At 49.9% G+C, this 17,384-nt stretch overlaps 1 protein-coding gene across 1 annotated transcript; it reads right to left on the bottom strand.

Moving 5' to 3' along the window:
• Positions 1 to 8,584, bottom strand: CTXND2 (cortexin domain containing 2). Its single transcript, XM_073323420.2, has 2 exons — positions 8,515 to 8,584; positions 1 to 240 (listed from the first exon to the last, which is right to left on the bottom strand). The coding sequence occupies exon 2, from the start codon at positions 184 to 186 to the stop codon at positions 13 to 15; it is 174 nt and encodes a 57-aa protein (XP_073179521.1). The 5' UTR covers positions 187 to 240; positions 8,515 to 8,584; the 3' UTR covers positions 1 to 12.
• Between the last annotated feature and the right edge of the window lie 8,800 nt (positions 8,585 to 17,384).

The raw sequence follows: 17,384 nt of genomic DNA, 5'->3' as shown, positions 1-17,384 counted from the left end.
CTTTATTGCCAGTCAATTGATTTGCTCCTCCTCCCACATGGAGGTGGGGATGGCGCTGTACGGGTCCACGATCAGCTTGGCGCACCTCACAATCATGGCCATCAGGAAGAAGCACATCAGGATGACAAACCCAATGGCAAATCCCTTGTCCACGTCGACGTATGGCTGCACTGTCGGGCTGTCCATCGGGCTCTGCCTTCACTCCCTTCTCCGTCCTCTGAGCTCCAGCACATCCATCACCTGCATGGCAGAGTTTGGGAAGGAAATCATGATTGTTGATAATAATTTGTATTGTGATAGCACCCGGGGGTTCCAGTTAAGTCCCCATAGTGCTCAGTGTTGTAGACAACACAATGACAGTCCCTGGCCCAAAGAGCTAAGTATGGAATCAGAAGGACCATATTACCTGCCGTGGCAGAAAATCATGGTTTTTCAGCTCACAGACTCTAAGGCCAAAAGGGACCATCATGATTATCTAGTCTGACCCCATGCATAGGCACCGACTTCGTGAGTGCTCCGGGGCTGGAGCACCTATGGGGAAAAATTGGTGGGTGCTCTGCACCCACCTGCAACTCCCTGCCCCACCCCCTGCCCCAGCTCACCTCCGGTCCATCTCTGCCTCCTCCCCTGAGCGTGCCGCTTCCCTGCTTCTCCCCCAGCTCCCAGCGCTTGCCGTTGCGAAACAGCTGTTTCGCAGCGGCAAGCACTGGGAGGGAGGGGGAACGCGGCACGCTCTGGGAAGAGGCGGGGCCGGGGCAGGGATTTAGGGAAGGAGTGCAGTAGGGGCAAAGAGGGGGCGGAGTTAGGGCCGGGATTTTGGGGAAAGGGTTGGAATGGGGGCGGGGCAGGGGTGGAATCAGGGCGGGGCCAGGGGGGAGCACCCACCGGCACTGGGAAAAGTTGTTGCCTATGACCCCCTGCACTTCACAGGCCACGGAACCTCACCCACTCACTCCTGCAGTAGGTCCATAAATAACCTCTGGCTGAGTCACTGAAGTCCTCAAAACTTGATTTAGAGAATTCAAGTTACAGAGAATCCACCATTTACTCTAGTTCAAACCAGCAAGTGACCCAGGCCCCACACTGCAGAGGAAGACAAAAAAGGTTCCACGGTCTCTGCCAGTCTGACCTGGGGGAAAATTCCTTCCTGACCCCAAATGTGATGATCAGTTAGTCCCTGAGCATGTGGGCAAGACCCACCAGCCAGACACCTGGGAACGAATTTTCTGTAGTAACTCAGAGCCTTCCCCCTCTAGTGTCCCATCTCTGGCCATTGGAGATACTTATTAACAGCCGTCGTGGATGGGCCATGTGTCATTGCAGGCAATCTCCTCGGATCACCCCCCTCCATAAACTTATAAAGCTCTTTCCATTGCCCATCAACCCCAGCCCGGAGCAAGCACATTCCACCTAAGGCACATGCCACAGCGCGTACTGCCTTGGTTATGCACCAAGAAGTGCTCTGAAGAGAGGCCCGACTCTCCCACACTCCCCTAGTCACTGAGCTATACATTCATTCTCACTCTGGCCCAATTCGTGTTTATTTCTCTATATCTACAAAGTGGACCAGCTTCAAGAGGAGAGCTGGAGAAAGGCCTACCCTGAAAAACCCCTTAGCCTACTGGGTAGGGCACTCATCTCAGAGGGGAGAGACCTACACTCAAGTTCCTTCTCTGATGCAGGCTTCGGCCCTCTAACCACTGAGCTATGGAGTGGCAGCTCTTCCTTCTGCTGTGTTTTGTGGGGGGCCTGATCTGGTAGCTATGCTCTACAGGGGACTCGGAGCATGCCTGCCTCTGTGCTTCCATTCCCATGTGTGTACTGAGGATAATAGCACCTCCCAGGGGGGTTGTGAAGATACAGACATTAAAGAGGGTGAAGTGCTCAACCCGACATGATGCATGGAAATACCTTTGATACATGACCTGACTCACCATCAAGATGATGGTGAATTTCAGTTTATAAATAACTTGTTTACGTCCTGTTGTCCATTTAGTTCCAGGGGAAAATGACACTGAAAATGCCAGGCTGAAATCTTAGCACATGCCCATCCTATGTCTGGTGGGGGGTTGTTTCTTGCGTGATTTCACTACTGGTGTATTTTCACTGTTTCAGATGTGTAGTCACGTTGCTTAGCGCGCCCCTGCGAGCTCAAATGCTACAGTGATGAGCATGGTGTAAGGACCTCTGTAGAATAGAACTGGTGAAAGGTGCCGGATGGACTGTCTCAGTGACTTTGGAGTCCTCTGTTTATCCAGAGGACGTGGGCAGAAGCAGGGCAAGCATCCCTAATTCCCCCTCCCCTGAAGCCTCTCTCCCTACGGAGGACTACGATCGAGAGTCGCTCAGACGCCGGCGCCTGCTCAGTCTTTGGCGTCTTTGCCGAACCTGCCAAAAAGTGAACTATGTTGTAAGCTCTTTGAGGCTGTTCTGTGTTTATACAGCATCTAACACAATAGGGACCTGATCCATGACTGGCCCCGTGGCACTACTGCAATATGTCCCCCTTTACTGCAATATTGGAGCACCTCACAATGTTTACTGTATTTATCCTCACAACATCAGTGGGCAGTAGGGCTATTAATCACATTTTGCAGTTGAGTCACAGAGACTAAGTGACTGGCCCAATGTCACACAGGGATTCTGTAGCAGGGCAAGGACTGAGGTTCCATGAGGCCCCAAACTCACTAGCGTTCGTATGTCTGATATCGCCTGCCTGGGTGCTGGTTGTGCCGTGTGGACATCTGTCTCTTTGGGGATAGAGACCCAACCTCATTTTACATAGGCCACTAAACCTGTAGAGTCAAACTGAGTTGCAATTCCCTGATGGGCCAGGAGGTGGCACAGAAACAAACAGAAGCTGTTCGGTAACCAGACTGTTAGAGCAAAGTCTGACGTGGCTGTTAAAGTGTCACAGAGGAAACCTGTGGAACCGAACCCAGCTCTCCCAAGTCAGCCACCCCCTGACCACTGGACCACCCTTCCTCTCCTTAGGCCTCCTCATGGCTGCCCATCGGCCTGCCCATAATTAGACATTTTCTTGTGAGCACCGTGAAATCAGTGGGTCTGAGATTGGAGGCAAGCGAGTAGCTTTGTGGATCAGCTCGAGGAGGATGTTGCCAGCATTGTGGGCCGCGTGGGAGGTGGTGGTGGTAAGAGACCTGTGGGAGAAGCAGATCGTTGAGGGATCAAGGTGCTCACAGTCAGGGTTAGTGATGTCCCCATTCAACCTCCCGTTCTCGTTGCACCCCTGAAGTGTATCTGATCCACGGGAGAGGGAGAGACACAGGGGCATGAAGGAAAGAGTTAAAGGAGTGTAACAGACTAGCCATCTCCTATGCTGATGTTTAGATGTAAGAATATTGGGCCTGATTCTCAGTTACTCCATTCCTGCCCTTGGGGCAGGAGCATGTGGGAGGTTGCGTGTTAAGGTGCCTTGAATCATGGACTCAGGACTGGGAGGGACCTCCGGAGGTCATCAAGTCCAGTCCCCTGCACTCCTGGCAGGACTAAGAATGATCTGAACCATCCCTGACAGGGGTTTTTCTAACATTCTCTTAAAAAATCTCCAATGACGGAGATTCCACAACCTCCCTAGGCAATTTATTCCAGTGTTTAACCACCCCAACAGGAAGTTTTTCCTAATGTCCAACATAACCGCCCTTGCTGCAATTTAAGCCCATTGCTTCTTGTCCCATCCTCAGAGGTTAAGGAGAACAATTTTTCCTCCCTCCTTGTAACAACCTTTTATGTACTTGAAAACTGTTCTCATGTCCCCTCTCAGTCTTCTCTTCTCCAGACTAAACAAACCCAATTTTTTCAATTTTCCCGCACAGGTCATGTTTTCTAGACCTTTAATTACTTTTGTTGCTCTTCTCTGGACTCTCTCCAATTTGTCCACGTTTCCTGAAACATGGCGCCCAGAACTGGACACAATACTCCAGTTGAGGCCTAATCAGCGCAGAGTAGAGCTGAAGAATTACTCCTGCTTCGCTTATGACACTCCTGCTAATACATCCCCAAACTGCACTCAACTTGTTCTGGGCCTGCCCAGTCCTGATGTAAGTCAGAGCAATCCTGCAGCTGCTCTAACTTACACTCCACTACCCTGGGAAGCAGAACTTAGCCACAGTGCGTTGAGCTCTGGCTACGGCACAATTCACTCCCTTCACCGGAGGCTAGTGCAGGACTCTTGTGCTGGCTCCACACAGGCTGGGGAGGCCCCCTGTGTTGGGGAAGGATTCTCAGGGGGGCTGTTTCTATCGTCTTTTAGGCTTCGTTACGCGGCATATACAGCAGAAAGATTTTTACAGTGGAAATTCTGACGCCCTCAATTGCAGCAGTGCCCAGCGTAAAACAGCTACAGTTTTAGAAGATCTGCAATGCCTCCTTGTTTTTCGTCCAAACAGACATGCCTCCAGGTGCTTTGGATGGCAAAGATTCGGAATTTCCCTGTTTTCTCGCTCCCTTTTGTTTAGCCATCTTCATTTCATTGACTCCCATTAGTAACGCCTAGCGAGGGCATGGCAGATGATGGGCGGGACAGTAGGTCATGGGCCGGCTGTGGTTATGCTGCATTCAGATCCTAATTGTGATTTCCAACGTCCATGCTGCAGCAGGCTGTGTGTTTTTCTGGTGGTGCTTTTCCACCTCTCCAACGCCAGTGTAAAGAGTTTGCCGAGCTCCTAATTGTGAGAAAATCAAAATCTTTCTCTTTCCAGCAAAACCAAGAAAAAGAACAGTGAGCTGTAGCTGCTCCTTTGCTAAGGAAATTTCGACTCAGGAGCAGGGTTGGTAAACAACCTGCCCCCCAGCTAAGAAAACAACAGCACAGCCATGCTATCAGGGCGCTGACTGATTTGTAACACCAGGGCTGCTTTTGACCTTTGCAACTCACAAGTTGCAGATCACGATTTGAATTACTATAGCAACACAGACACATAGGGAGAGACAATTCCTGTCCCAAAGAGCTCACAGTCTGAGACAAAGGGCAGGAGGGAAAATGAAGGGCCAGATCCTCAAAGGTACTTACATGCCGAACTCCCATTAAAATCAGTGGGGTTCCAGCCCTTAAATACCTTTGTGGATCTGGGTTCAAGTGGCTCACCCAAGGTCACAGGAGAAACATAGCTAAGATTTTTTTTCAATGCCAAGTCCAGAGCCTTAGCAATCAGATCTCCAAGGAGTGGGTATGGGGCATCCAGGCCAATTTAGGAGGAGAAAATATTTGTCACGAGACAATGAGATAAATGGGGATTTCATTGGAAAGATTTATTTCCAGCGATGCAATAGTGCAAAGCTGTCAGGCTTGGCTGCTCTCTGCTCCTACATAGGGTTGCCAACCCCCCAGGATTGGCCTGGAGTCTCCTGGAATCGCCATCGATCTCCCACTACTGAAAGCAATCCAGGAAATTTTAATAGGATATTTTAAGAAAAGGACAGTACGTCATGTTGGGGGGGGGGGAATCTCCTGGAATAGCTTCTGTCAGAGTGGGTAACCCTACTCCTAAAGCACCCAACATTAGTCTAAACTCTGCTCCTTCATCTTTAATGGGAACAGCATTAGAACAATACTGAGGGTATGTCTACACTATAGTGGCACAGCTGTGTAGACACGTCTTACATTGCCGGAAGGGGTTTTTCCATCAGTGGAGGTAATCCATCTCTCTGGGAGGTAGTAGTCTTCTGTTGACCTACGTGCATCTACAGTAGGGGTTAGCTCAACTTAACTAGGTTGCACAGGGAAATTTTTCACAGCCCAATGATGTAACTAGGTTGTCCTAAGTTTTAGATGTAGACGAGGCCTGAGTGCTTTCAACAACATGGTCTGTAGTTTTTTGAATGCCTTCTAGTGGCAGTTCTCATTACAGGGCTTCTCAGTACAAGAAATGCCTCGTAGATACCATTATTCAGAATGCCTCGTGGGAAGTTGGAAGAGTCTGTGGTTGGAGAATGGAAAGTAGAGCATAGCGGAGTGTTAACAGCAAGCTTTAAAGCTGTGTCTTTCCTTATTTAAAAACATCCTAATGTGACTGTATGGACACGGCACACCTGCACAAGGCGCACATGTAAGCAATGGAAGGACTTTGCTTTTACACCTGGCATTCTGTAGCTAAAGATGATTGAGTCTTTATTATAGATTCTTTCTACATCTTTCAAGTATAATTATATACTGGCTTATAACTGGCTTGTTAAAGCCAAACAAATTCAAATGAGGAATAAGGTGCAAAATTGATTAATCACTGGGACAAACTCCCAAGGGAAGTGGTGGATTCTCCATCTGTTAACGTCTTCAGATCAAGTCTGGGTGCCTTTCGGAAAGAGATGTTTAGCCAAACACAAGTTATTGCTTTCAGTACAGAAGTTCTCTGGCCTGTTCCATAAGGGGTCAGACCAGATGATCTAATGGTCCCTTCTGCCCTTAAAGTCTATGGATCTTTTATGTAGGTACAAGGTTCTCTGCTAGAGTACACATACATTATTAGTTTCATATAGGTACAGATGTAAATTACTGCCTAATGCATTCATGATAACGATTGTGCATTTCTGTGATATCAGAGTATGTGATTGTAGTGGGGCGCCTGCCCCACTCAAGGAGAGCAGGGGTTAAAAGCAGCCCTTGGAGAGGGCTGTGGCTGGGACCAATTAGAAAAGGGATTAAGAGCAGTTGAGGAAGGCTGGCTGGCTACCTGGCTCCAGGTGTGGCTAGCTCAATCAGGGCACAGCTGGCCCTGATAAAAGGGCGGTGAGACAGGCAACAGAGTGTTTTTCTCCAGCCTTGGAGTGGGAAGGACCTGGCTGTCTGGGAGCCCAGGGTAGTGTTAGGGAAGGGTAAGAGGAGCCGGGGAGCCTCAGCCTGGCAACTCCCCAGGCTGAGGCCTTGTTAAGGCCTAGGGAGGTACTGGGGCTGCAGAAGTGGAACCTGGGGATAGGCAGAGGCTGCTGGTCCAACCCCCTTGCCAGTGATGAGTGGCCATTACAGACTGCAGTCTGCCCCAGAGAAATGGGGCTAGATGATGACTGGTAGTAGCCACTGAGGCAAAATAGACAGGGGTTGGGGAGTCCCCTGGGAAGGGAGACCTGGAGTGTGGGGGCACTGCTGTGGGCAGAACCCTAAGGCAAAGGGCACTGGGGTCTGGGAGGGACCCTGGCCAGCAGGAGGTGCTCTGAGTGCTGGAATTGAGCTAATTCCCGGATGACTAGCAGGAGGCGCCACGGCGGTGAGTGTTCAACCTTGCTACAGTGATTTAACAAGAACAGGGCGTGAGTCATCTCCATCTGGCAGCAGCTATGCAAATAGAAGGTTTTTTTTTAAGCCACTTTCCATACCAGAATGATTTTTTTTTTTAAACCATTCATTATAGAGCTCTCCCTCCACAAAACAGACTGAACATTCACTGCACAATCTTAGCTCTTGCCTACACTGGAAAGGGTTTGCCAATGTATCCAAACTCATCGAGCTAGACCATCACTCCCTCTGAGTGGAGACAGCTTATACAGGCAAAAACAGTTTGTTTGCTGCTGTATCTTATACCAGGTCCCTGAACAAAATTAGCTGGGCTGCCAAAAGTCATGGTTTGACAGAATAACTGTCTACACTAGGGATGTTGCCAGGACAGCTGTGTCATTTGGGCTTTGATTTCTTTTTTTTCATGCTCCTGACAAAATTGTTGGAAAACTTTTAAGTGTAGACCAGACCTTAGTAATTTTGGCTGCTGATGAAATGTGTTGCTATTTGTGTATTAATTCTGAGCAATGCTCTAAGTGACACTGTTTTAGTTCGGCACTGAACAGTCAGTTCTTTTAGAGATTGTCACGCTGTAGGCCCCCGAATTTAGGCTGAATACATAGGTGCTGTGCTGGAAGTAGGAGTGCGGTGGGTGCTGCAGCACCCCCTGACTTGAAGTGGTTTCCATTACATACAGGGTTTACAGTTTGGTTCAATGGCTCTCAGCAACCCCACTATAAAATGGTTCCAGCATCGCTGGTTGAATAAGACAAAGAATAGCCCTCATTTTGTTTTAACTTCTATTCTGAACACAGAAGTTCTATTTTCTATTTATTAAAAAATGTGGTGAAAACACAGTCATCAAAATCTTCCCCTTTAGTGCTGGAAACAGAAATGCAGCAGCTTCTGGCTAGCCAGAAAGTGAAACTGACTAGAAACAGAAAATGAAACTAAGTAGCCTCCTTCCATTGTCCAAATGTGCAAAAAAAGTATAAACAAACAGCATTGATGGTGAAAAGTCAATAGCATTTTAAAAATTCGTAACCATCCATATGTCATTTGCAAGAGAGAGGGGTGTGTATGGGGCTAGACAGCTAGATTACATCGCATGCACTATATATCATTTGAGCACAATTATAGACACACGTGAAATAGCATGTAAAGAAACAGAATCCACAGAAAGGTACACACTGTATAAAGATTTTTCTAAGTGTAATATAACATTGGCGACCCATTACCTTCACACGTGTCTGGATTTTATTGACCTCTGGACATTCCTTACCTACCCCAAAGGATCTTTCAATAGCTCCCATCTTCTGCCCCGTGGTGCGACACTTTCATTACCCTACGCAGTCTGGCTGGGGCTGTGACTTGCTTGCTCTCCCTGACTCCTTGCTGTGTTTGCTGCTACAGAAGCTTCATAAATACTTCAGAAATGTGACAGCATTGGGTTTCAGGCACTCCCAGTAATGAGAGCAAAATGATCCCTCACAGATGAAATTATAGCCCAGGTCATCAAGAAAATATTTCCACAGTTGTTTTTCAACAGCGTGATGAAAACTCTGCTGGGCACAGAGCACGTGGCTCAGTGGGGGAGGCACCCTTTCAAACCAGATTCTCACTAGCCGATGGGTATCTTAACAGATTGGTCAGTAAGAGGCGCTATCATATTATATCTCCCACCCAGGACCTGACCCTTCATTCCAAACAGCCATGTTTACTTCCACCGTGCCTGGGAATAACTGTTTGCTGGATTGGGCTTTAAGGCCTAGATACTGGGAGGTGCTGAGAGCCCCCCACTCCCACCGATCTCAATGGGAGCGGAAGGTGCTCACTGCCTTGCAGGATTGGTGTGTGTGTGTGTGTCAGAATTATTGCAGTACTTGCTCAGTTGAATTAAAGGTGGTTTAGCACAAGGCCTACACATCACTTAAGTCTCACTTAGGTGATCGAAACAAGACTTAAGGGTACCTGAGCCCTGGGTTTGCCCGCCGCGTGGGGCATATTTCACCCTGAGGCCCTAATCATGCAGCCACTTATGTACATGCTTCATTTTAAGTTAGCAATCTCAGATGGGCTAGTCGCCCAGGTACAAGCCCATGCCGCCATGTCTTGACTACTATAGTGACCCGTGCATTAGAGAAAAAATAATTTTAAAACAATAAAGCAAACAATTACTTGCATATTTACTCTCATCTAATTCAGAACTGGTAAAAGTTTTTTTCACATCTGTGATTAGACTGTGGAACTCTCTGCAACAGGAAGTCATTGGGGTTAAACCCTTCACAGGATTCAACAAGGGATTGGACATTTATATGGATAACAAGAACAGCCAGAGTTAGAATTTATGCTGACATACATTTTGGAGGAGATATTACACTTCATGTTTCATGCCTTAAGAATGTGGTCTACTGAAAACTAGGGTAAAATTACAAGCTATCACTAACCCATAAGGGTTTTCCTGGGTTTGGTGACATGCTAAGCGGCTCAATAGAGAAGCGGAAGATCAGAGTCTGTCTGCAGCCAGGTAGCTTCCTTAGAGTAAGGCGGGTTGAGTTGTTGCTCTTGGTTTTTTGGGTCCTTGTGTGTTATCATTCTGAAATCTAAGATGTAAGGAATGTTACGTTGCAACCTTCTAGCAAGAGGAGTTCTTTGTGTTTCTTTAACTTCTGTGTGCATCTGCCAGGGGTGGCCAACCTGTGGCTCTGGAGCCTCATGCAGCTCTTCAGAAGTTAATATGCAGTTCCTTGTCCTAGGCACCGACTCCGGGGCTGGAGCTTCAGGCTCCAACTTTCCAATGGGCTGGGGGGATGCTTGCTGCTCAACCCCTGGCTCTGCTCCCACTCCACCCCTTCCCGCCCCCTCCCCTAAGGCTGCCATGCCCTCGCTCCTCCCTCGCAGAGCCTCCTGCACACCACGAAACAGCTGATTGGCAGGTGTGAGGAGGGAGGGGGTGGTGCTGATCGGCAGGGCTGCCGGAGGGCAGGAGGCGCTGGAAGCGGGGGGCGGGGGAGTAGGGAGCTGATGGGGGGTTGCTGACGTATTACTGTGGCTCTTTGGCAATGTACATTGGTAAATTGTGGCTCCTTCTCAGGCTCAGGTTGGCCACCCCTGGCATATGTCATGAATGTAACAAAGACAATCTCTAACCACTAGGGATTAGGAAATTTCTTGCACCTTTCCGTGAAGCAGCTGGTTCTGGCCACTGTCAGAGACAGGCTACTGGGCGAGATGAGTCTGGCGACTCTAGAATACAGTGTTTCATTTCCCCCTTTGCCATGTGGTAACTTTATCAAAGTGGAGGGAGTCTGAACAAGTTACAGAGTGGTGAAAAAAAAAGTTTGCGAGGGGCAGGGGTGTATGGGTAAAACCCTTGACATCCGTCGTTCTGTGGCACTGTGTAGCTGAAAAAGGAAAAGGGGGGAGGGGGACAAAAATTCCCATTTTGAACACTTTTTGGAAACTCAAATGAAATTTGCCATCAAAAATGCCCTTTTCCAGTGGAAAAAAATAATTTTTGATTAAATCCATTTTTCAGTGGGACTTTTTTTTGGGGGGGGGGTCAAAACATGTTGACCATTTCTAGTTTATCGGGGGGAAAACCGGGACATGGTGCTTATGGGAATAAGAATGGCAGCTGGAGTGACAACAGCTAGGATGAAAATGACAAGGCAGTCTCATGCTCCAGGCCATAATTTGATCTCCATCTGAGCTGCCAGGAAGAAATGCCCTTTGTCCCACACACCCCAGTCATAGGACATCATTTTTAAAGTTCTGCACCAGGAGCCGTGGGAAAGGTGGCTTTAGCACCAGCTTCGGAACAGATTCCCATGAGCCTCCTCTTTTCTGATCCAGATGCAAAAAGGATTTAGGGGCCGATGGCTGAGAGGTGAGGAGCCCCTTTGTTGAGAGCACTGAGACCCTTCCCAGAGAGGATCAGAACCCTTGCAAGACCAAGTCCTATCTAGGCAAGGACATTTTTATCACATCCATTTGGGAGAAGTCTCCAGTGTAATCCAGGGTCAAGCCAGGTCCCCAATGAGGGATCTGATTATATGAACTCTGCTAGATAAGCGGATTACATAAACCTTACCGGATAAGCAGAAGCAAAGGTCACTTTATCAACAGGGACAAACACCCTCTTGAGCGGCTGGGAAATTGTCACTTGCTCCTCAGAAGCATTCAGAGCATGGGTAAAGCCAGCTCTAGGGGAGCTGAGCTCGCTGTTCATTGTGCTGGCATGGACAGAACAAGAACAGCTTCCCAGCTTTCTCTGCTCTGACTTGCCATGTTTAGTCGAGCACCATTCAGAGAGCAGAGAAAAGCAGCAGCAAGAAAATCCCAGGATTATTCGGAAGCACTTGGAGGCCCCACCCAAGATTGGAGCTCCATTGTGTCACGCACTGGCAAATCCTCATGGTGAGAGGTGAGACACGGCCTGCCCCAAAGAGTTTATAGCCTGAATGGACAAAGGAGAGGAGGAGAACCAGAAGTGCCTTTCTCAAGGTCACACAGCAGAGCTGGAATTAGAATCCAGGCCTCCCAAATTGGTGCTTTAACCACTGGACCACAGCAGATTAAACAGCCACAGCCGATCCTGATGCCCTATGTAGGAACTGCCACATCAGATCAGACCAATTGCCCACCTCAGCCTGTGTCCTACCGCCAACAATGGCCAGTACCAGCTGCTTCATAGGAAGGTGCAAGAATTCTCCTACAATGGACAATTACTGGGCCTAATCCAGCACCCACTGATGTCCATACAAAGACTCCCATTGACCTGAATAGGCACTGGATTTGGCCCAGAGAGACTGAGCCCTAAATATCTTGGTCCCGGTCCTGCATCCCTTGAAGTCAACGGGGGTTTTGGTGTGGACTTTTCTGGAGCAGGGCTGGCTCCATTATGTAGAGAGGTAAGGACACCACACCAGAACAGATGATAGGTCTGTCTGATCTGATGATATGACAATACCCAATGTTTTGGAGGAAGGTGAACAAAACCTTAATGAGGCACCTAACCAGCTGGGCAAGTCTTTACTTTGGTGAGAGGGATATTTTCATGGTCATGACTGGAAATCAGCATGGGTCTGCTTGTCACCTTGAGAGCACCTAGAAAGGACCCTCTGTGCATGGATCTCCCCTCTTCTCTGGGGAAGGGAGGTCAGCCACCTGCAAGGCACTCTCCCACTGTTCCTGGGTCCCACTCAGCCTCTGCACATGTTTCAGAGTAACAGCCATGTTAGTCTGTATTCGCAAAAAGAAAAGGAGTACTTGTGGCACCTTAGAGACTAACCAATTTATTAGAGCATAAGCTTTCGTGAGCTACAGCTCACTTCATCGGATGCATACTGTGGAAAGTGTAGAAGATCTTTTTATATACACACAAAGCATGAAAAAATACCTCCTCCCACCCCACTCTCCTGCTGGTAATAGCTTATCTAAAATGATCACTCTCCTTACAATGTGTATGATAACCAAGGCGAGTGATCACTTTAGATAAGCTATTACCAGCAGGAGAGTGGGGTGGGGGGGAGAGAAAACCTTTTGTAGTGATAAACACCCATTTTTTCGTGGTCTGTGTGTATAAAAACCACTATTCCTACCTACATGCCTCCAGCTTTCACCCTGACCACACCACAGGATCCATCGTCTACAGCCAAGCTCTGCGATACAAGCACATTTGCTCCAACCCCTCAGACAGAGACAAACACCTACAAGATCTCTATCAAGCATTCTTACAACTACAATACCCACCTGCGGAAGTGAAGAAACAGATTGATAGAGCCAGAACAGTTCCCAGAAGTCACCTACTACAGGACAGGCCCAACAAAGAAAATAACAGAACGCCACTAGCCGTCACCTTCAGCCCCCAACTAAAACCCCTCCAATGCATTATCAAGGATCTACAACCTATCCTGAAGGACGACCCATCACTCTCACAAATCTTGGGAGACAGGCCAGTCCTTGTCTACAGACAACCCCCCAACCTGAAGCAAATACTCACCAGCAACCACATACCACACAACAGAACCACTAACCCAGGAACCTGTCCTTGCAACAAAGCCCGTTGCCAACTGTGCCCACATATCTATTCAGGGGACACCATCACAGGGCCTAATAACATCAGCCACACTATCAGAGGCTCGTTCACCTGCACATCCACCAATGTGATATATGCCATCATGTGCCAGCAATGCCCCTTTGCCATGTACATTGGTCAAACTGGACAGTCTCTACATAAAAGAATAAATGGACACAAATCAGATGTCAAGAATTATAACATTCATAAACCAGTCGGAGAACACTTCAATCTCCCTGGTCACTCGATTACAGACATGAAAGTTGCTATATTACAACAAAAAAAACTTCAAATCCAGACTCCAGCGAGAAACTGTTGAATTGGAATTCATTTGCAAATTGGATACAATTAACTTAGGTTACCTTGCATAATGACTTAGCCACTCCCAGTCTCTATTCAAGCCTATTTCCCCTTGTTTTTTCCTACCCCCCCCCCCCCGCCCCTCAGACGTTCTTGTTAAACCCTGGATTTGTGCTGGAAATGGCCCACCTTGATTATCATACACATTGTAAGGAGAGGTTTCAGAGTAACAGCCGTGTTAGTCTGTATTCGCAAAAAGAAAAGGAGTACTTGTGGCACCTTAGAGACTAACCAATTTATTAGAGCATAAGCTTTCGTGAGCTACAGCTCACTTCATTGGATGCATACTGTGGAAAGTGTAGAAGATCTTTTTATATACACACAAAGCATGAAAAAATACCTCCTCCCACCCCACTCTCCTGCTGGTAATAGCTTATCTAAAGTGATCACTCTCCTTACAATGTGTATGATAATCAAGTTGGGCCATTTCCAGCACAAATCCAGGTTTTCTCACCCCCCCCCCTTTTTTTTTCAAAAACCACACCCACAAACTCTCTCTCCTGCTGGTAATAGCTTATCCAAAGTGACCACTCTCCTTACAATGTGTATGATAATCAAGGTGGGCCATTTCCAGCATAATTCCAAGTTTAACCAGAATGTCTCACGGGGGGGGGGGAGTAGGAAAAAACAAGGGGAAATAGGCTACCTTGCATAATGACTTAACCACTCCCAGTCTCTATTTAAGCCTAAATTAATAGTATCCAATTTGCAAATGAATTCCAATTCAGCAGTTTCTCGCTGGAGTCTGGATTTGAAGTTTTTTTGTTTTAAGATAGCGACCTTCATGTCTGTAATTGCGTGACCAGAGAGATTGAAGTGTTCTCCGACTGGTTTATGAATGTTATAATTCTTGACATCTGATTTGTGTCCATTTATTCTTTTACGTAGAGACTGTAAGGAGAGTGATCACTTTAGATAAGCTATTACCAGCGGGAGAGTGGGGTGGGAGGAGGTATTTTTTCATGCTTTGTGTGTATATAAAAAGATCTTCTACACTTTCCATAGTATGCATCCGATGAAGTGAGCTGTAGCTCACGAAAGCTTATGCTCAAATAAATTGGTTAGTGTCTAAGGTGCCACAAGTACTCCTTTCCCTCTGCACATGGGAAATGTTGGAGGGAAGGTGGAGAAAGGCAGAGGGAAGGTGAGGGGGAGTTGATGCTTCAGTGCCCCAGGCTACCGGCAGTATATCTGCGGAAAATGTAAATGCCACCTGAATGAGGTACCAGGGCATTGGTGTATGCAGAAATCCTTGAAGCCATGCTGTCTGTGAGCTGGAAAGATCATAAGCCCTGGAGCTGATGCACTGCATAGACAGGTCTGGCTTTCTGGGATCTGCAGGTTTGTGCGTCTGATTGCATGTGTCTGGGTGCCTATGTTCTTGCACATCACTGCAAAGACCTGTGTTTGCTGCGAGTGTCTCATCCCTCTCGCACTTGCCTTCTTTTGTGTCTCAAAGATTTTAATCTTCCTGGGGGGGTGAACACCTGCTTAAGGACTTTTCAGGGTCATGCCAGAGGGCTGATCACTTTGCAGGGTTGAGCCCTTAGCCTATACAGTGCTTTGGGAGTGCAGAAGACGCTGCAGAAATGGAAGGGTTATTTCTTTTGTAGTAACCAAAGGCGGAGTTAAAAATAACCTCCCACACAAAAGCCCAGGGGGAGCCAGTTTCCCCTCCTCCCTCTGCCCCAGGCTCACATAATTTATGTTAAAAGAAAAGGAGGACTTGTGGCACCTTAGAGACCAACCAATTTATTTGAGCATAAGCTTTCCTGAGCTACAGCTCACTTCATCAGATGCATGCTCAAATAAATTGGTTCGTCTCTAAGGTGCCACAAGTCCTCCTTTTCTTTTTGTGAATACAGACTAACACGGCAGCTACTCTGAAACCTATAAAAGCTAAGGCTTTATTTACAAAATTAAAAACACCCCTCCATCACGGAAGGTCTCCCCCCCCCCCCCCATACTGCCTCACTCAAATACATCATTGCAGCAGCTGCCAGCAGCAATAGTAGCGGCCTCGCTGTCAGGGGAAAAACCTGACACAAGAACGAAGACAAATCCCTCCAAAGCTAAACCAAAGAAATGTGCCTGAGCAGATGACAAACTCAGGCACCAGCAGCCGCCTCACCAAGGGCTGAGAACTCCCAGGCTGGAGCCCTCCACTGAGAGCAGCCTGCTACCACTGCTGGGGTGGGTGCAAAGGTTGTCACATGAATCCTTGCCTGGGACTGCTCGGTCCCTAGCTGGTGCGTGTGCGTGCACTGACCCCACATTGTCGGAGGGGAAGCACTCGAAGCGGGGGAAGGAAGGGCTCGGCCCCAGGTGTGGGGAGAAGCACGCCATGGGGGTGGGGGGGAAGGGCTCGGCCCCAGGTGTGGGGGAAGCACGCCATGGGGGTGGGGGGGGAAGGGCTCGGCCCCAGGTGTGGGGGAAGCACGCCATGGGGGTGGGGGGGGGGAAGGGCTCGGCCCCAGGTGTGGGGGAAGCACGCCATGGGGGTGGGGGGGGGGAAGGGCTCGGCCCCAGGTGTGGGGGAAGCACGCCATGGGGGTGGGGGGGGGAAGGGCTCGGCCCCAGGTGTGGGGGAAGCACGCCATGGGGGTGGGGGGGGGAAGGGCTCGGCCCCAGGTGTGGGGGAAGCACGCCATGGGGGTGGGGGGGGGAAGGGCTCGGCCCCAGGTGTGGGGGAAGCACGCCATGGGGGGTGGGGGGGGGAAGGGCTCGGCCCCAGGTGTGGGGGAAGCACGCCATGGGGGTGGGGGGGGGGAAGGGCTCGGCCCCAGGTGTGGGGGAAGCACGCCATGGGGGTGGGGGGGGGGAAGGGCTCGGCCCCAGGTGTGGGGGAAGCACGCCATGGGGGTGGGGGGGGGGGGAAGGGCTCGGCCCCAGGTGTGGGGGAAGCACGCCATGGGGGTGGGGGGGGGGGAAGGGCTCGGCCCCAGGTGTGGGGGAAGCACGCCATGGGGGTGGGGGGGGGGGAAGGGCTCGGCCCCAGGTGTGGGGGAAGCACGCCATGGGGGTGGGGGGGGGGAAGGCTCGGCCCCAGGTGTGGGGGAAGCACGCCATGGGGGTGGGGGGGGGAAGGGCTCGGCCCCAGGTGTGGGGGAAGCACGCCATGGGGGTGGGGGGGGGGAAGGGCTCGGCCCCAGGTGTGGGGGAAGCACGCCATGGGGGTGGGGGGGGGAAGGGCTCGGCCCCAGGTGTGGGGGAAGCACGCCATGGGGGTGGGGGGGGGGAAGGGCTCGGCCCCAGGTGTGGGGGAAGCACGCCATGGGGGTGGGGGGGGGAAGGGCTCGGCCCCAGGTGTGGGGAGAAGCACATGATCAACAGGTGGGGGCCATGAAGAGCTCAATCCCGGGTGGAAGGGGGGGGCTCAGCTCCAGGCTCGCGCATAGGACACCCCCCCCAGGGGGGAGGGTAAAACCCGGCTCCTGGCCCTTTAAACCCTGCCTTACGCCATCCCAGTGACGTCACCCAACTACACACCCTCACAACAAACGCGCCCTTTAAATCTTTCCCAGCAGAACGCCCCTCTCTGGCCACGCCCCTCGTGTGCGGGTGGGGGCGGAGCCTGCGGAGACAGCCTGAGTTATGCTCCGGGTGACTCCGCCCTTTTCCCCTCTCTGCCCAATGGGAAAGGGTCAGGGAGCGGCTCCCGCCCCCGCTGCCCGCCCTCCCTCCGATGCTGAGCGGGCAAGCTCGGTTGCGCCGCAA

The sequence above is a fragment of the Lepidochelys kempii genome, chromosome 24, assembly GCF_965140285.1.
Source record: "Lepidochelys kempii isolate rLepKem1 chromosome 24, rLepKem1.hap1, whole genome shotgun sequence".
NCBI classification, from domain to species: domain Eukaryota; kingdom Metazoa; phylum Chordata; order Testudines; family Cheloniidae; genus Lepidochelys; species Lepidochelys kempii.
Note: the sequence above shows the minus strand (reverse complement) of the source record. Positions and strands in the feature narration are given on the sequence as shown.

Bases quoted from the DNA above. Each gene is read 5' to 3' on its own strand.
- CTXND2 (XM_073323420.2), bottom strand. From the start codon at position 186: ATGGACAGCCCGACAGTGCAGCCATACGTCGACGTGGACAAGGGATTT.